The sequence below is a fragment of the Triturus cristatus genome, chromosome 4_1 (assembly GCF_964204655.1).
Source record: "Triturus cristatus chromosome 4_1, aTriCri1.1, whole genome shotgun sequence".
Taxonomy (NCBI): Eukaryota; Metazoa; Chordata; class Amphibia; order Caudata; family Salamandridae; genus Triturus; species Triturus cristatus.
In genome coordinates this window covers 1,040,088,707-1,040,108,194 of record NC_140585.1, presented here as the reverse complement: position 1 = coordinate 1,040,108,194, position 19,488 = coordinate 1,040,088,707, and the positions used below count along the sequence as shown (strand labels likewise).

At 41.3% G+C, this 19,488-nt stretch overlaps 1 protein-coding gene across 6 annotated transcripts in view; it reads left to right on the top strand.

Annotated features, from left to right (window-relative positions):
* Positions 1–19,488, top strand: part of PTPN12 (protein tyrosine phosphatase non-receptor type 12) — a 425,418-nt gene that overhangs the window by 362,365 nt on the left and 43,565 nt on the right. For all 6 annotated transcript variants that reach the window (XM_085654008.1, XM_085654006.1, XM_085654012.1 and 3 more), the window contains one exon: positions 3,189–4,150. In XM_085654008.1, coding sequence (XP_085510134.1) covers positions 3,189–4,150 — 962 coding nt within the window. The remainder of the gene's footprint in view (positions 1–3,188; positions 4,151–19,488) is intronic.

The following is a 19,488-nucleotide window of genomic DNA, read 5'->3' as shown; positions in this document are numbered from 1 at the left end:
GCTCAGGTCACCCCTTGGCCCTGGACCTCTTACATGCTCATCTTCTATCAGAGCTTCCTAACACATTGTGTTATGATACTGTCACAGCCTTGCCAATGTTTCTCCAGCTAGTACAGGTCTTATAAAATTGTCATTTTTACAGATTGTGTAGATTTGATGGCGTAGTTGTGGTCCATATGCACCAAGGATCCTCTTTCAGTACACCAGCGACCTGAAACTCTTTACTTTTGCCTTCGTAAGAAAGGCATAACCGGTTTCATGGAGAACGTCCAGCTGCCTGTTGCATCATTCCTTTATAGCTGTCAAAATGTAAAACATGTAATTTGTTATTCTCTTTCTGTACATGCGGATCAGTCTACAAGAAGAGCGGAGGTATCCAATGGTAAACCTCGTGGCCTTATATTTTGTCAATTAAGATATTTCTATCTGTGAAGCTGGCCATGTTAGAGAGAGAATTGTTTCCATTTACTCTGAGTGGCAAACAGCCATGCTCTTTAATAGCACAGTGTGCCTTTGGGCATATTTTCTTAGAGGCTTGTGCAATTTTATTCTTCCATTTCATACATGTTGGATTGTTTAGATTTCTTCTTCAGACAAAAAGAATTGAGAATGTGCTTTCACTGGGGTAGAAGTCTCAGTTGAATGCATTTGTGCATGTCCTGAGTAGCACTGTCCAAATGAAAAAAGGAAAGTGAAAAAGATGAGCCTTGTCCACAGAAATTAAAAATATACCACATTTTTGCTTATAATCTCAACTGCTACCTCTTGGGAATTATTTATTGGAGCTTTTCCGTTTAACTCTTTATCCAGTTTATCCTCCTGTCCTCCTCTTGAAGGTGTAATTATGATGTTTTGTGATTTAACATTTAAAAATAAAGTATCTAATATTTTAATACATTAATAGTTTCACACCAATTGAAATGTTACTCAGTGCCAACTTGTGCACTTTTGGTGTTTTTTTAAGCTTTGGTATTAAGTCTTCCAGTACATACATTGTTGCTACTTTTTATTACAGCTTATTAGGCCGCAGTCTACCTCAAGACATTCTGCCAACTTACAGAAAGTTGAGCTAGGAATGAATTCTGCTTGTTGATTACCATTGGCTTTGTAGTTTGTAACTCACACTTTCTGGCTTTATTTGCTTTAGGCTCTCCAGGTTCAGTTAGTCTCTTCCATTGCTAAAACTGTGTTTAGTGCATTCTCCCACAAACTCACTTCATTTAAACAGGCCTTTAAATGTTGTACTTATCTCGTCACATTTGGAGTGCATTCAAAGACTGAAGTCAAATGTCAGGCGCTTTCTTCCAACGGTGTTTGTTTATCTTTCTTTCTCTCATTTCAAGTGAGAGGATTTGTGACAATCTTGCTGGATGCTTGGGGTTGGGAAAAGGTTTTTTCTAGCACACAACATTTAAATGAACTGTGTAAGTATTTCAGAATATAACATAATTAGGAGCACAATTGAAACAATGTTTTTGCTATTTTTGAAGTGTTGGAAACAAATAGTTTATTATGATCAAAACAAACCTTTACACTGAGGTGATGCAATTTACTCACATTTTCGTGTGTGCACTGCATACTTTAATTAGTAAAACTTAATGTCTGTGTAAATGTGATGGTCATTTCAATTGAACTATGTTGCCTGTCATGGCAGTGTGCTACCATACCATGCATACTCCACTCTGCACCACTCCACTTTACGCCACGCTACTGCACACTAGTGTGCCACTGCTCACTACTCTGCACCACAGCATTCTACTCTGCACCACTCCACTTTCCCCTCTCCATGCCACTGCAATCTGCACCACTGCATGCCACTTCACGCTATGCTGCTCTACTCTGTGCCAATGTACTCTTCACTACTACTGTCTACGCCACACCAATCTACTCTGCACAACTCGACAGCACTGCACTCTATGCCAATATACTCTTAAGTCACTGCACTTTATTCTGTAACACTCAACTGCACACCATTCCACTGTACGCCACTCTACTCTGTGCCATGACACACTATTCCACTCTACTCTGTGCCATTGCATTCTATGCCACGCTTCTCAACTGCACTCTACTCCACACCACTTCACTTAACCCTGCACCACTCCAGTCCATTTCACTCTACCCTGAAACAGTCTACTCTATGCTACTACACTTCTACCCCACTCTACTCCACGCAACTGCACTGTACAGCACTCTACTATTAGCCACAGCATACTGCACTGCCACTGTACTCAACGCCCCTGAACTCTACTCTGCATCACTGTACTTTACACCACTGGTCTATGCGCCACACTACTCTGCATTACTCCACTCTGTGCCACTGCACTATACCCTAGTTTGCACCACTCTACTCTGCACCGTTGCACTCTTTGCCACTCTACGCCACTTTGCACCACTGCACCTCTGTATTGTACGCTGCTGCACTCCGTGCCACTGCACTCTACCCCACTATACTCTGCAACACTCTACGCCAATGCACTTTACATCAGTCCACTATATGTCACTCCAATACACTTGCTGCTACTCTACAACACTCTATTCTTCTCCATTCCACTCTACGTGACTTTGCAATTCCACTCTATGCTACTGTTCGCCATTTCACTCTATGCCACTGCACTCTGCGACACTCTTTGCCATTCCACACCACTCTCCGCCATTCCACTCTACGACACTCGTCGCCACTCTGCTCATTGCCACTAACTTTTTGCCCTGCTGAACAGCAGCCGATAGCTGTTACATAGATGAGACCTATTGACTTTGCCAAAGCTTGTTTGTATTCTATTTGTTCTCCTCCAATTTTTACTGGCTTGAAATACAAGCACATTCATATTCTTAATGTGTGTGTTCTGAGAGGACTATTTTAATAATGACACATAATATTTTTAAGCACAAATCCACTTAAGATGAAGAATTTAGAAGTTTAGGGCCGGTGCCCTGGCATGTCAGTAGTGTGTAAAACAATAGAAACGAATGAAGAACATGTTTTTGCATTGGATGTCCTGTGTTTCCAAAATTGAACATTTCTTATAAACACTATACAATGTAAAGAAATATTTTTCCTATTTTTGACAGCAGTGACCATAATGTTAGCATCATGTTAGTATGTGTTTTGGCCATTTATGTTGGTACAGATTTGTTACATGCTGAAAATAGCAGACACTGGTGGTTACATGTATGTGCAATTCTTGCAGTTGCCTTGTGGATGAAGATGTCAAAGAAGAAATCTTGCAACCTCCAGAACCCCATCCTGTGCCGCCCATCTTGACACCCTCACCTCCGTCTGCTTATCCAACAGTTACTAATGTTTGGCAGGACAATGATCGATATCACCCAAAGCCAGTTTTGCACATGCTTTCATCAGATCACACAAAGAACCTCAATGAACACTACAGCAAAACTGAGGAAAATTCAGGGAAAGTGGAACCTTCAGTTGAGCGTACAGATAAGAAGCTGGAGCGCAAATTGAGTATTGAGATAAAAAAGGTGCCCCTACAAGAAGGGCCCAAGAGCTTTGATGGCAATACACTCTTGAATAGAGGAAATGCAGTAAAAGCTAAATCACTTTCTTCTTGCCTAGTAGACAAATCGTATAAAACCCCGGACCAGGGTTCTGTGGATTCATCTGAGCAGGTTTCTAAAAACTCTTGCATTGAGCCGCAGATTGACAAAGTCTTAAGTTCAGATGTGTTCAGCCAGAGTTCTGAGGCTCCACCAAGACCAGGCCACCTCCCCCTTAAGGAGACAGGACAAGCTGTGTGGTCAGTACCAAGTCCTGAAAACGAGCCACCATCTCATGATATGACTTCAACTGCTGATATGTCTATGGATGAATGGTGTTCAGATATTCAAGCTAGTTCTGTAGCACTAGAGACAACCTCCTCAGCTGTGCTTTCTCCCTTTGATCTCGTTGATCTGGACACTGCACTGACAACTGCGGCGCCATTGTCGTTTACTAACCCTCTGCACTCTGATGACTCTGACACTGATGAGAGACACTCTGATGGGGCTATGACCAAAGGTTTGACAAATGTATCAACTGCAAGTGTCCATGTTTCTGCTACAACTTCAACTGAATTCCCTTTTGCCAGAAAAGTATTACCATTGTCTATTGCTGGACAAGATTTGCCAGGCAACAAATCACCTACTGAAAAAGGTAATTGATTTCTGGTCATTTTTTCTGTGTGTTGAAACATTTAGAATTTGACTCAAATTGGGGGATGAGATGTTTTAGAGTGCACCCAAAGTAACGTAAGCTTTCGTATGTTCACCTGCAATTTTCCTAGTACTGTTTTTTCATGAATCCATATTTGTCCAGCCTAATTCATTTGGATAGCTTTATATGATTTCTTTAGTTTCTTCTGACATTTGCAATAAGCTTTTTTCCACACTTTATGCTTGTTTAAGGAAACCAAGCTAGAAATATTCTAAAGTTATATAGCAATGCTGCTTGATCCATATTTGGATGATTTGTCTATTTTTAACTGAACTTAAAATATTTTCTGAATGTTATTGATAATAGCTTCTGTAAGGTAGTTGAAAAGTAAGTCTTTCAAACCAGACTAGCTCCCTTATTTAATTTGTCTTCTACTCGATTTTATTTGTTTTACCAGATTCATGCACTAAGATTATAGAAGGTAATGGAATTCACTTTGTGCCCCATTCAAAGTTTGAGCTTACTAGTGGGGCGGAAGTTTGGAAAGAATTTTCCTGCATTAATTATGTCCATGCCTTCTTAATTTGTTGATGGTATCTAATGTGGCTAGTTCATGGTGCCAGTTTTCTGGATTAGGTGGCAGTTTAATCACTCAAGTAAGGCCTGTACTTTCCTTCTACAAGAGGTGTGTGTGTGTGGGTGTGTGTGTGGGTGTGTGTGGTCGGGTGTGTGTGTGGTCGGGTGTGTGTGTGGTCGGGTGTGTGTGTGTGTGGGGTCGGGTCGGGTGTGTGGGGTCGGGTCGGGTGTGTGGGTCGGGTCGGGTGTGTGGGTCAGGTCGGGACGATTATTTTGTGACATGCACAGGGAAGTGATTTCATATAGTGTGCGATAAAAAAGAAAACCTGAACTGGACCTTGTTAGAAATAGTGGTCTCTAGTTGGCAATGGTTTGCACCTTTGTCCAAGTGGGGACCCTTCTTCCTAGTCAGGGTAAGGGAGATACACTTCTAAAATGACCCCTTCTCACTTCCTTGGTAGCTTGGCTTGAGCATAAAGGCTTATCTCAGAGGCAGTGTAAAGCATTTGTATACACACAGTTATACAATGAAAACACTACAAATGACACCAGTTTAGAAAAATAAGTAATATTTATCTAAACCAAACTAGGCCAAAATGACAAAAATCCGCAATACAGTAATTAAAATATTACTTTTAAAAGGTAGAAACCGTTCTCTCCATAGCAAATTATAGTTGTGACACTTTCCACCCAAAGTACCTTGGATGCATCACGGTCACAAACAAAAACTTCCGCAGGGAAGGTGATGCGTCGGTTCCTTACGCCCAGAGAAGGTGATGCGTTGGTTCCTTACTCCAGGGGAGGTGATGCGTCGATGCCTTACTGCTGCACAGGAGAGGTGATGCGTCGCTTTCTTACTCCAGGGGAGGTGATACGTCGGTTTCTTACTGCAGCCCCGGCATTCTTGCAGATGTGGCACCCAGGTGCGATGCGTGATGATCGGGGATGCACAGTTTCTCGATGCGGGGGCGACAACCCTGCGTTGGTCTCTCCAGTCGCGGCCCCACGATGTGTTGGTTCTTGCAGCTGCACTGCAGGGCCTCTATCGTAATCAGTGCAGTGATCTCGGACTTAAGAGATTGGTGCACGGGATTCAGCATGCAGTGGTTTCTTGAGCCGTGGGCAGGTGCTGTGTCAGTTTCTTGGACGATGCGTCGGAAACTGGTGTGGATGCGTCACGCTTCTTAAAGTTGCGTTTCTTTTCCTCCTCCCAACAGCAGGAACAATACCCAGCGGCACAATACAGAAACAGGTATCTTTTGGCAGGTAACAACTCCGAGCAAGTAAGTTCAGGGGAGCTGGTGGTGAAGTCTTTGTATCCCTGAGACTTCAAAACAGGAGGCAAGCTCTACTCCAAGCCCTTTGAGATCTTCCTCAAGTAGGAGACACAGCACAGTCTTTACCCTCTCCTTGGCAGAAACCGCCACTGCAGTCCAACCCCAGACAGCACAGATCCAAGGGGCAGTACTTCTCTTGCAGTTTTCCCAGCTCTTCTCCTTGGCATATGTTCCTCTTGAATTCCAGAGTAATCTAAAAGTCTGGGGTCTGGGCCACACTTTTTAAAAGTCCATTTCTCTTTGTAGTCTGGTGTCCGAGAAGATCTTTGCTCAGCCAAAACTAAGTCTGTTCTCTCTGGTGCTGCTGCCCAGCAGGAGGTCGAGACAGCATTGTGGAAGGCAGACCAGGCCTGTTCAGGTAAAAAGGAAATCTCTTCCCCCTACTCTAAATGCAGCCCAGGTCTATTCAGCCCAGCCCTGACTCACCCTTGAAAGGCAGGACACACCTACCTCCCGTCCCCCAAGAGGGTGTCTGAACAGAATGCACATCCCCAGTCCCTGTCACTCCACAGCCAGACAGTCAATACACAAACATAGCCGAGGCAGACTGGATGGCTAAGCAAGAAATAAACACGTTGTAAAAGTGCTATTTTCAAACCCTGCATATAAAAATCATCCTTACTAAAAGATGCATCTTTATATTCTGAGTTCTGGCATATTAAACTCCACTTTCCTATTGTGTTCCCATGGGCAGGTACACTTATAAGATGTTATAAGTAAACTCCCCATTCTATCCTATGGGACAGATAGCCTTTCAGTAGTGAAAAACGTAATTGGCAGTATTTCACTATCGGGACATGCCACACACATATCAGAACATGTCCTACTTTTCACATACACTGCACCCTCTCCACAGGGGAATCTTGGGCCTACCTTGGGGTTGACTCACATGTAAGAAAAGGGAAAGTTAGGGCCTGGCAAGTGGGTGAACTTGCCAGGTCGACATAGCAGTACTAAACTGCACACAGACACTGTGCAATGGCAGATCTGAGAACCTTTTGCAAGGCTGCTTGTGATTTACAGGCCTTGGGTGCACACAGTGTACTGTACTAGGGTCTTAGTAGTATATCAAATAAGCCAATTATGGAACTACTAATCCATGACAACATTTTACAGAGGAAGCACTTGCACTTTGGCCTTGAACAGCAGTGGTAAAGTGCCCAAAGCATCTGGACCAGCAAAAACGAAGTCAAACACAGTGAAAATACAGGAGGCAAAGGCATAAATTACACGGGGAAACCCACATCAAGGATTCCATGCCTAACAGACCTTATAGCCAAGGTTGGAGTACACAAATCATAGAGTTAATGCAACAAGCAACAAGAGATCTTGTTTCTTCTTTCAGCCATTCAGCGGAGAAAACCTGAGCACTCACTCAGTGCAAGTAGCTCCTTGAAACACTAGGGCAATTGACCTTCTATTCCTGTGGCGATTTATCAATTTTTACCTGGTCTGATCTGTCTGGAGTTTCAAGCAATCTGGCAAATCATTTATAGACTCAAATTGCCCTGGAACAGATCTGTTCTTAGCATTTAAAAAAGGATGGGTTAATTAGGTCTCATTCAACTCTGCGCCTCTAGTTCCTAAAACCCACTTGGTGCCAGCTGATCAAGAACCTGCGCTCTATTTCTCTGTCCGTATGTCCAGTTGGTTCAGGTTTCAGAAATTGGCAAGTTCACATCATATGCCTCTTCAAAGTAGTTTCTTTTCACTTTGCTGTTCATAGGAAGTTGTAGAGGGCAAGTGAAACAAGGCCAAGCACAATTTCCGTATTTGGTACTGAGTTGAATACAAAACTTCTCAAGCGCTAATTTGTTAAACAAGTACAAATAAGTCTACTGAAAATGGAACACACACGCACTGTGGGCAGTTCTGAGTATAATGCGCCCATTGTGTGTGTATGTGCATAGCAGTGTATATATGTGTTTAGTACACGAATGTAGCCATCCTCAGTGCATTGGGATTTCTAACTGTAATGAATTCAGCAGTAAAGGGTTTAGTACCCATGAACTAATCAACACTGTTCCCCATTTTGATGCAGTTATGTTTGCGCAAGGTATCATTTTACAATTCATATTTTCAAGATTTAACCATAATTCCGAGATTGTCAGTACCCTAGAAAGAGTTCATATTATTCTACATTATTCTATTATAAGTGAACATAAAGTTCCTCATCAAAGTTCATGCCTCTCGGATTTTTGGTCCGCAGTCTAATAATGTACTTAGACTCCAGCTGTCTCAATTTCTTTTTTCGGTCTCCCATCCTTTCGTTGTACCCAATTGTATCTATGGCAAAGAAGCTCATGTTGCGCCAGTCCCCACCTTGGCAGGTTAGTAGATGTTTGGCAGTTGCATATGTTAGGTCTTTATTTTTCACTGCTCTGATATGTTCCAGGATCCGCTTCTTCAACATGCAGATAGTGCTGCTTATATACAGCATGCCACAATTACATTGTACGGCATAGATCACATATTTCGTTGAGCATGTCATTTTTTGATTGATTTAAATCAGTCTTCCATCTGGAGCTCTTATGTTTTTCTTATTTGCACCAATATTGCAGGCTTTACAGGTTTTACACTTTTTAAAACCTTTCTGCTGTTCTTGCCAATTCTGTGTTTTCCCCTTTGATTGAAAATGGCTTTGAACTATTATATCTTTAATTGATGGTGCCTTCCTGAAGGTTATTTGTGGTCTGGTGCCAATGATTTTAACCAAGTCTTGGTCTTGTTGCATCAAGGGCCAATATTTTTGCACACTTTGACATATTTTATAAGCCTCTTTGCTGACTGATAGTATCAATCTAGGAGCTGATTGTTTTGACTCGCTGTTCTTGTCTCTTGGTTGTCGTTTTTTTTTATCAGAATTTGTCCGTGTCCTCTTCTGGATTTTCTTCATGCTTGTATTTGTCGCATTCTCGGTAGCCTCCTTGCCTTAGTCTATTGGCACTATTCCTTATTTCTTTTGCCGCATCTTCATCTTTCGAGCAGTTTCTTCTCATCCTCATAAATTCAACAAAGGGGATGCTCCTTATTAGTGACTGCGGATGGAGGCTTTCAGCGTGGAGAATGCTGTTAGTTGCGGTTTTCTTCCTTTATAGTGTTTTGTATTTGCCCTTGGTCTATGTAGACTGAGATGTCAAACGTCTATTTTGTGGCGGCTGGCAGGGCATGTGAAAGAGTCCAATTTCGTTTTGATTGAGTGATTCGAAATATTTCATGAACTCCTCCTTGTTCCCATTCCCGATTAGGAACAAGTCGTCTATGTATCGTGTCCAGAGTATTATCTTGTCCAGGGCTGTGCTGTTATTGGGACCACAGGCTATTTCCTTCTCCCACCAACCCATAGTCGGAGTACCGTAGTTGGGGAAGAAGGACATGCCCATGGCACAGCCACATAGTTGATGGTATATCTCGTGGTCGAAAAAGAAAATATTATTATTTAGACACATCTGGATCATTGTTAGCAACATTGCAGTGTGTTCTAGTTCCTTAATGTTTCTCTGTTTCAAGAAGTATGCACAGGCATTTAGTCTCACTGAGTGTTCAATAGATGTGTAAAGGAGACCACATCAATCGTGATCAATAGGTATGATGGGTTCCATGCTATATTGGAGAACCCGAAGAAAATCTCCTGTATCTTGGATATATGAGTTTAGATTACTGACCATAGGTGCAAGATAGTGATCTACACATACGGAGTCGCATGAAGACACGATTGGTCTGCCTGTAGGGTTGATCAAAGTTTTATGCACTTTCGTCAGAAAATATATTGTGGGATTTGTTGGATTCGCCTTGAAGAGGAATGTACGTTCCTCAACATCCAATAACTTATGTTAATGCCATTCGTCTAGGTTTTTTCTGACTTCCTCAATCATTTTATGTATTGGATTGGTAGTTAACTTTCTGTATTTGGCTGGATCATGTAGTTGTCGATATGCCTCTTTTTTTATAGTCACTTGTATTTTGAATCACAATGTTTCCGCCCTCATCTGCGGGCTTTATTATTATGTTTGTGTTATTTGCCAAAGCTTGAATTGCTTGATTTTCACATACTGATATGTTCTCTCTTGATTTGATATTTCTCAGTTTTTCCATCTTGTCAAATTCATTCATTACAGCTTCTGAGAAGGAATCAATTTTGTTTCGTGGAGAAAGTTGGGGTTAATATTTTGATTTATTTTTCAGGCCACTGCTCTCATGTTGTTTTGTATTGATTTGGAGGATTTGGAGTATTTCTATCTCTGTAGTTTCATCATCTTCCAAATCATTGGCTAGGTCATATAGATTTTTAAGATGTGGTATTTCTTCAATTGTTAATGATGCTGAATTCATTACAGTTACAAATCCCAATGCACTGAGGATGGCTACATTCATGTACTAAACACATATATACACTGCTATGCACATACACACACAATGGGCGCATTGTACTCGGAACTGCCCACAAACAATTAATGAATCAATGATAAATTCTTGAAAGTCATTTTAACTTTTTAAATTGATTTTTTGAAATGTATTCATAGTGATGTGCAATTGGGGTTCAATGTCAGCAAAATTCAACCAGTAACTGTGGAATGTAAATATCACTGCGTTATGTTGTTTTACATATATAAGATGGTATCTGTCACAAGGTGATCTGTATTTAACAATATTGAAACTACATGTCCCAGAAGTCATGGGGATGGCGTAATGACAGGAAATGCAATAAAGCAGATGCAAAAAGTAGTGCCACCTACCGTGAGAGAGGCCGCCAGGCCGAAACTCGTCGGTGTGACCGACTGGGCTCTGTGCAATAAAATCTAAAAAGCCAAGTTCCAGAGTGCGTCGTCCTTTGTTGTAAAATAAAAAATAAAATATATATATATACATACATACATACATATACACACACACTAAAGGTTACAATGATGTTATAGTTAGCAAATACCATTACACTGTAGATATTGACAGAAAAAACAGGTTTCAGGTATGTTATAGTTCGGCTAAGATTTCACGTGCACAAAACCGTAGAAATTCAGCAGTTAAAGTTATCTGAGCTAACAACTTACGCCCCTGCAATGCACTGCTTATGACCTCACATATTATATCACTTATGACATGGTCAGTGACATTACTGATGACATATGACATCGCTGATGGCCTCATCTAGTGATTGTGAATGTTTTCTAAAGGTTTGAGTGTTAAACATATACACTAAGGTATCACAAAAGTTAAATTAGTATACTTTCTGTACTACTAAATGAGTACATTTTGTAACAGATTATGTGAGTGGCTGTGTAACTGTGTGTCTGAGTGAGTGTATGGGTGTGTGAGTGGCTCTATGGGTGTATATGAGGTGACTTAGTAGCTGTGTGGATAGCTGTACTGGTGAGTGACTGAGTGTGCCGGTGGCTGTATGGGTGAGAGAGTGGGTGTATGGGTGAGCAGATGTGTGAGTGCTTGTATGGATGTGTGAATGGGTATGTAAGTGAGTGCTTGATTGGGTGATTGGCTGTTTGGCTGTCTTGAGAGGTTGTGTGGGTGAGTGTCTGGTTGTATGGTGAATGACTGGTTGTGTGAGTGGCTGTATTACTGAGTGGGTGTGTGAGTACCTGTATGGGTCTGTGAATGGGTGTGTCAGTTGTTCTGTGGATGTCATCAGTGATGTCATTTGAGATGTCATCAGCGATGTGACTGACCATGTTATGAATGATGTAATATGTGAGGTCATAAGCAGTGCATTGCAGTGGTGTAAGTTATAGTTAGCTCGGGCAACTATAACTGCTGAATTTCTATGGTTTTGTACGAGTGAAATCTGAGCCCAACTATAATGTCCCTGTAACCTTTGTTTTTATTCAGTGAATTTCTAAGGTTTTCTATTCCTTAACTTTAACGTCTCTGTAACATTTTTTTTTTTTTTGGTGAATTAATGCAGTTTTTAATGTTATTTCCTAACTATAACATCAATGTACTGGAACTAAAAAACGTGTTCCTAGTTTAAAAGCCTTTCAGATACAGATGGGGAGGGCAGTAATTACTTAATGAAACAGACAATACAACAATAATATTCTATCTCAACAAACAGGGTGAAACAAATTTGTTTGTACTGTCTTAGCTAGCGCAGGAAATCTGGAGGTGGGCCACCCAGAGACACATAAACATAACAATAATACATCTTCGAGGGAAGGTTAAATGTAGAAGCAGACCTTCTGAGCAGACCAGCATCCCTCTCACACGAGTGGGAACTCAATCAAACAGTACTCCAACAGATATTTAGGCAATGGTGAACACCAGAAATAGATCTGTTTGCAACACCAGGGAGCGCAAAATGCCAATACTGTGTGTCCAGGCACCCATACCCCCACTACCTAGGGATATCTGTCGATAAACTGATTGTGGAGATTTGCTTATGCTTTTCCCCCGATCCCACTGTCACACATGGTAAGCAACCAATTGAAACAATTACCAATGACACTAATACTCATTTCCCCACAGTGGGAAAGACAAACTTGGTTCTTGGACCTGATAGAAATAGCCCAAGACAACATGCAGAGGCTACCGGGTTTGCTAGATCTACTCTCCATGCAAGGGGGAGAGTCCTCCATCGAGAGCCAAAAACACTGAGTCTAGCAGCTTGGTTCCTGAGGACATAGAGTTTGAACATCTAGGTCTACCAAAGAACACAATGGCGGGTCTTAGGGAAGCAAGAAGACCAACTGCAAGAAAATGCTATACAGCCAAGTGGGAAAGATACTCAAGGTTGTGCCAAATATGTGGCTTATTACAAGACAATACAAAGGACACAACAATCCTTAAATATCTTACATTCCTACTAGACAGCAAACTAAATTATGCTTCATTTAAGGTACATATGGCAGCAATAATGGCCAAAACAAGAGGGCCTATAGGAAGGAGTTTCTTCACAACCCCAGTAATCAAAAGATTACTAGAGGGAGCAAAAAGAATAGCACCTCCAAGAAGGTTGCCAGCTCCAACATGGAACTTAAACTTAACTTTAACACAAATAATGAGGTAACCCTTTGAACCACTTCACAAGGCCTCCTTAAAGATGGTCACATTGAAAACAGATTTGCTTATCTCAGTGGCATCTCTTCGCAGAATAAGTGAATTACAAACGCTCAATCCAAGAGCCGAACATGCAAATACACAAAGACAGGATAGTCCTGAGGACAGGCCCCCACTTCCTACCAAAGTGTATATAAGTTTTTCATATAAACCAATCAATTCAAATACCAAGTTTCTTTGGGGAACCAAACACTCAAGCAGGAACAGCGCTACACATGTTGGATACCAGAGGAGCGATAATACCATACCAAAACATTTGTAGAGCACTCGGCTACCGGGGGTGGGGGGGGGGGGGGGGATGGGGGCTAGGGCAAATCGAACAGCCATGTTTTCAATGCATTCCTAAAAGTGAATTCTGACTCTGCTTTACGCAGGTGGTCAGGCATAGAATTCCAGAGAACGGCTCTTCTTACTGCGAAGGCAGGTCCGTCAATCCTGGATTTAGAAAAGTGAGGGATGTGGAGAAGCCTCTGAGAGTTAGAACGCAGGGTTCTGTTCTGATGGTAATTCTGAAGTCTCTGCTTCAGATAACCTGCACCTCTATCTCTTGTGGCTCTAAGGACCAGAGACTGTGCCTTGAATTCAGTTCACCTTTTCACTGGGAGCTAGTGAAGGCTGCACAAGTGAGGGGAAATGTGATGTCGGAGAGGCACTTTTCTGATAAACCTTGCTGAAGCATTCTGGACTGTCTGCAGCCTGTGGGTGAGATAGGCAGGAAGACCTAAATACAAACTGTTAGCATAGTCCAGCTGAGATGTTATAAGGGCATGGACTATAGTGGCCCGACAGTCCATCGGCATAATGTGCTATGTGGAGAAAACAAGACCCATCAGGAGGTGAAAACAACTGTCATTCGCAGACCAAAACTAAGGGAATCTAGTTACAAAATATACCATTTCAAAATGGATCACACACACACAATCCGAATGTGTCATGCGTCAGCAGGAATAAAACTACAAACGAAGGGCACACTCTCTACTCGTAAAGAAGGAGCAACAATAGCCTTTCATGCAAATATGCTATATTACAGGATATTTGCACTTGGTCATCAGTGCACTCTTTCACAAAGCACTATTGCATCGACCTGCAAATGAACAAGGAAACTCATGTGGGACAAATAGTTTTGAAACATTTATTTACAAGCTCAAACTCTACTTCAACCCAACAACCTCAAAGATTTTTTTTTTTAAATGCTACAAAATCAATGTAAAATACAATACAAAATATTCCTGCTGCAAAACGAAATGGTTTTGTGCCTGTAGTAGTTTTGCAGCTTGAATAATTTTCTGGTTTCATATGCAACCCACCTCCCCAGAAGACGAAGGAGCAATTATCATAAAATTGTAAAAAACAAAAAGATTGCACCATGTGTGGAAACTTCCAAGGAGGGCGCATGATGTCAAGAGACTGAATCAAGCACTAAATGGTGGGACAGTCGACGCCCAACAAAAAAAAAAAAGAGGGGAAGGAATAGTAGTATAAAGGAGAATTCTGGACTACTCTTCCACGTAAGAATCCATTTTGTTGTTCCTCTGTCGTTTGCACACTTAGTTCAAGTTACATCGGGATCTTGATCAGATATCCCTCCTTCCAGTCTGATGGCACCTTTTCCTCTTTCCAGATCCTTCCAAACAATGGGATAAAGCATGTCTACGTATGTTTCAATGTCTGCCTTCAATGCTTCTGTCAGAATGTTGTCAGATCCTGCTGCCTTCCCACATCTCAGATGTTTAATGGCTTGCCATATTTCTTCCTTGGTTGGTCTGCTGCAGTCTATGGGCAAGTCCTTGTCAGCTGGTTATATGTCTGGTGGATATTGCGGTGCAGTCTGGCTCGGCAGTTCTTCATAGTGCTCCACCCATCTTCGTTGTTGGCCTTCGTTACCCCGATTGTCTTCCAAGCTTTGTCTCAAACAGGTCTTTCTGATTTGCTAAATCTGCCTGAGCGTTTCCTTGTTATGTTGTAGAGTTCTTTCAACTTTCAATGGCTTGCTCCTTTCTGGGTTTCTGCGGCAAGCAATACCATCGATGAATCTTTGCTTGTCTGCTCTTGTGATTCTCTTTGCTTATTTGTTTTGGTGTATTCACCTTGAGCTTTTGCTTTTTCTTCTCTTGTTCAGCTGGTGTTGACTGCAGCTTTCTCTTCCTTTCTCGCTTGGATTTTGCAGAGTCTCGGTGGAAATCCATTCTTCATGCTAGTGTTCCTTGGGACAGGTACCTCTTGGCAGGTTGATGTCCCTTTCTTTGATCTTCTCTCACAGGCTTTTTGAGCCGTCTGTCATCCTCTAGTTCTTGCAGGACTCAAAACTTGTTTCTCAGGGTGGCTGAGTATTCATTCTGTTTCTGTGCATCTTTGAGGAGGGTGGTGTTTATTGCTGGTGTTGGTTTATCGGTTCCATCCATGCTTTTTTCAGCTTTAGTCTGGCCATGACAAGGAGATGGACCAATGCCAAGTCCGCTCCTCTCATCACTCTCGCATCTTGCAGGGACCTCCGGAACTTCTTGGCAATGTAGACATGGTTGATCTGATTCTCTGTTAAATGTTGTGGTGACACCCACGTTGCCTTGTGTATTCTTTTGTGTGTGAATACACTACCACCAGACTGTTCAGGGCACGGATCTGCAAGCCTTTCACCATTCTCGTTCATGTTGCCAAAGCCATTGTTGCCAATGACTTCTTTGTCCCGCGTTGTCACTTCTACTCTCGACATTGAGTATGGTGATGTCTCTCTCAAGAAATTTTTCCAGGATGGACTGGAGTCTCTGGTAAAACTGTTCTTTTTCCCCTGTCATTTTCAGATGCATTGCACTGGATGGTGTTCATGTTGATCCTCTTTTTCTTTGTGCAGAAGGTTGCTGTGATGATTCTGGGACTGTGAGCTTCACATCCAATCAGAGCTCTGTTGGCTGCTGGTGTTAGCATTAGTGATACTTCCCGATTATTTGGGGCGTTCTCTTCCTTGTGTCCAGAATACATCAGCATTCCTCCTGGAGCCAGTCTTTTCTGTCCAGACTATGTCATCTGGTATCGCTGATGCCAAGCATGTCAAGGTTGTATTTGTTCATCCCCGCTGCCACTTGGGCTGTCTTGCCTGTCTTATACATGTTCCTCACATTCCATGTCCTGATGATGATGGTCAAAAGCAGGTGGAATCTGTTTTGTTGCTTTCAGGGATCTTTGGCTTTCACAACAAGGTGTCCTAGCTCTCTGTGAAGATTACTCTCTCCACAAGGCAAGGATGTATTTTAGTCTTTTGGTTGATGTTTCTGTAGCTTGCATTCTTCTTGCATGGTGGGGTAGCTAGCCCCACGCATAACCCTCCTTTCGCAGTTGGGCTTGGGATCACCCATGGCAGGGTTATGAGTAAACCTAAATGTGTAAATTACTCACAAGTGTAAGTTAACTTTGTGAATTGCCCCTGTAAATTCTCTGTAGACATTATGATTAGCAATTTATTTTACCTTTACCACAGCTCAAAAGAGTAATTATTTACTCAAATAGGATGTACCTGTTGAGTACCTCATCTGAGACACAATTCTTAAGTCAACTGCTTCACATTTATGCATTAGCTACTGTTGGGGCATGCACAACCAGGTCCTATTCACATCCCTCTAGTTGGTTAAAAATCATAACGTGCGCATATTACTGAAGTGAACAGAATGGGCAATGTTAATAAGTCATACTGTGACTTGAAGCATTTGTGAGTCACCCATACATTATATATTCTTCAACAATGCATAATGAATTTTCAGTGAACTGCTTGAAATAAATATCTGCATCTTATGACTCTCCACTTTGTAAAGAAATTGTTGATAGCACTACATGACAACTCTTTATCTTCTGCATGTGAACAGGACTCCATGTGTATAATGTAATGCAAGGATAGGGTTTAGTTTTTCCCACATATTTTGGAATTTTTATTTAAGCTGCAACCTATTTTTAACAAACGCCTGCAACTCTTTGTTGAGCTAAATCTGTGTCTTGTTTAAATGAAGTACTGTTTGCACTTAAATGTTTACTGGCAGTTAAACTTTGCACTAATAGAACTTTTACCCTAGTGAATCAAAATAGTATTAATTCTAAACTATTTCTATTTCGGACATACACACATATACATATAGCCAGTCTATGCTGTATTTTTGTAGACCCTTTACAACGTACTTTGTTTTCCAAAATGATCTAGGGATTTAGAGTAATTTGCGTAGCAGTTACTTGGGCAATGTCATCAATTATTCCACTTAGAATAGCATGAGGGATGTTTTCTTTTTGTTTATAAACGTTTGTTTTTAACCTGCTTCAACACCCAACTCTATCACCTTAACCTTTGTTTTTTTTCCAGTAAAAAATACACATGTTCTATGATATATATTATGATGGGACATGATATTCCCCAGAGTATCAAGTCCCTATACAGATCAAAATGAGTTCTGGCCTGTAGCACTTTTTACTTGGAGAAGAACATGAGTCACTACCACGGACTTCAAATCAGACACTGAATGAGTTGAGGGTCTTCCGTCCAACCCTGGATTGGTCATACTGCTCATATATCCCTCATTACATGTGTCAAAGTTTTCCACATCATCATAACATGTTTCAGCAGAACTGACCCTCTGTACTGCACTAGTAACTTTATTTAAATTTGATTTGTGTTCCATTGAGAGTCTTTTTCTTCTCTTTCTTTGTGGGTCATGCGTCTTCATCACCGTGGATGTACCACATGAAAAATAGGCCATCCATGAAGTGGAGCACAGCCAGTTGTAACCCCAATCCCACCTGACCCTCTCCGATCGGTGTTAGCCCAAATTCCAGCCACATAATTTTTTTTCTTGCACTAACACAGATAGCATACCCACCTTTCCTAGCCTTTCTGACTGATAGTCAAGGAGATTCAATGTGACTGCTTCAGGGGACAGCCAGAAACTTAATAGGCTTCTTGGCAGTCAAAGCTGACTGCATAGAATACTGAGCCGAAGTAAATTTCTTCTTGCTGCTAAGCCACCATCTAAATGTCCCGTAAGATAATGAACAAGCAGACTTTGTCTGAAGTGGAGTAATTTTTCAGTGTTCACTGAGCTGTTGAACACCCAGTTTCCCATCCCTCTTGACACAGCAGTCTTTGCGAGACTGATAGCAAAACAATGCTTCCTTGTGAACGACCTACATGTTGGAGCAGGCTCTGTAAATGTTGACGAATACAACTTCACGGACTATCAGGAGTGTCTGAGATGCAATTGGGCAGATTTGTCCTCTCACTTCTTATAGTTGTAGTTATTATTAGTTAATAAAAGACAAACTTACACAATTCAGACAATTATATATCAACCTGACTAAACACACCAAAAAACCCATACCAAGGGGCATCATATGAGCATAACGAGATGCTGTGCAAAAAGATCATTGACCGTTTAAAGTCACAAAACATCCTGTATCAACTTTGCTAAGCATAGGATAATAGTGCAAAAATGCAGTGTGCAACATCAACAAACATACTGTTAAAAAGAGCAAGCAATAAACATTACCCAAAGACCTGAGTATAAGGTAACTTGAAATTAGATCTCCGGTCCTCCTGGGATGACAGTCTCGAGGAGGATAGGAAAACCTTATGCAATCAAACAAGCGAAAAAAACATTAATTGTAAACAAAGGCTACCAGTGTCCATGAGGCATAAAAAAGCTCTCTGTAGTGCTTGATTCAAACTTATCATTACTGAACACCCCAAAATAAACTGGATAGGGGGTGCAAGGTGCCATTTACCTTAATTCACAATAACACCGAGAGAGGTTGATAGCTCCCTTTTTTCTTTCTTTTCAACCCCTAGCAGCCCGTCATAAAATAGGGTCCTTCTAGAGTCACATAAGCTTATACCCTATCTAATCCATAAACTAGATCTCTTCTTATAGGGTACCAGTGCTCAAGAAAGTAGTGTCTTACGGTGTTAGGATCCATTATGATGGCGATGCACAAGAGCCAAGGACTGTTCGTACAGGAGAACAATGATGATAATCTTTTATTTAATCTTTTGGTTGTGAATCAATCACCTGTTTATTTGAATTTATTAGATCTTACTTGACACTGTTTATGTGGCCAAAAATCTCCCTCTACTAGGCTTTTGGCAAGCTGACTTTTCAATGAAAGAAATATTGCCAACAGTACTTTTTTCACAGTATTGCTGTGACTGATTCCTGTTATCTAAACATCATTGTAGTCTGCTAGTAACTATGACTGAATGCTTTGTATTCTTCGTTCTACTACCTGAAAGCATATCTCCTTTGTTTATCGTACTTGTTTATCTCATCCTAATAACTCCATTTCAGTAAATAACAAATGTAACCCATCAATGAATGTCTTGCGTATAACAAT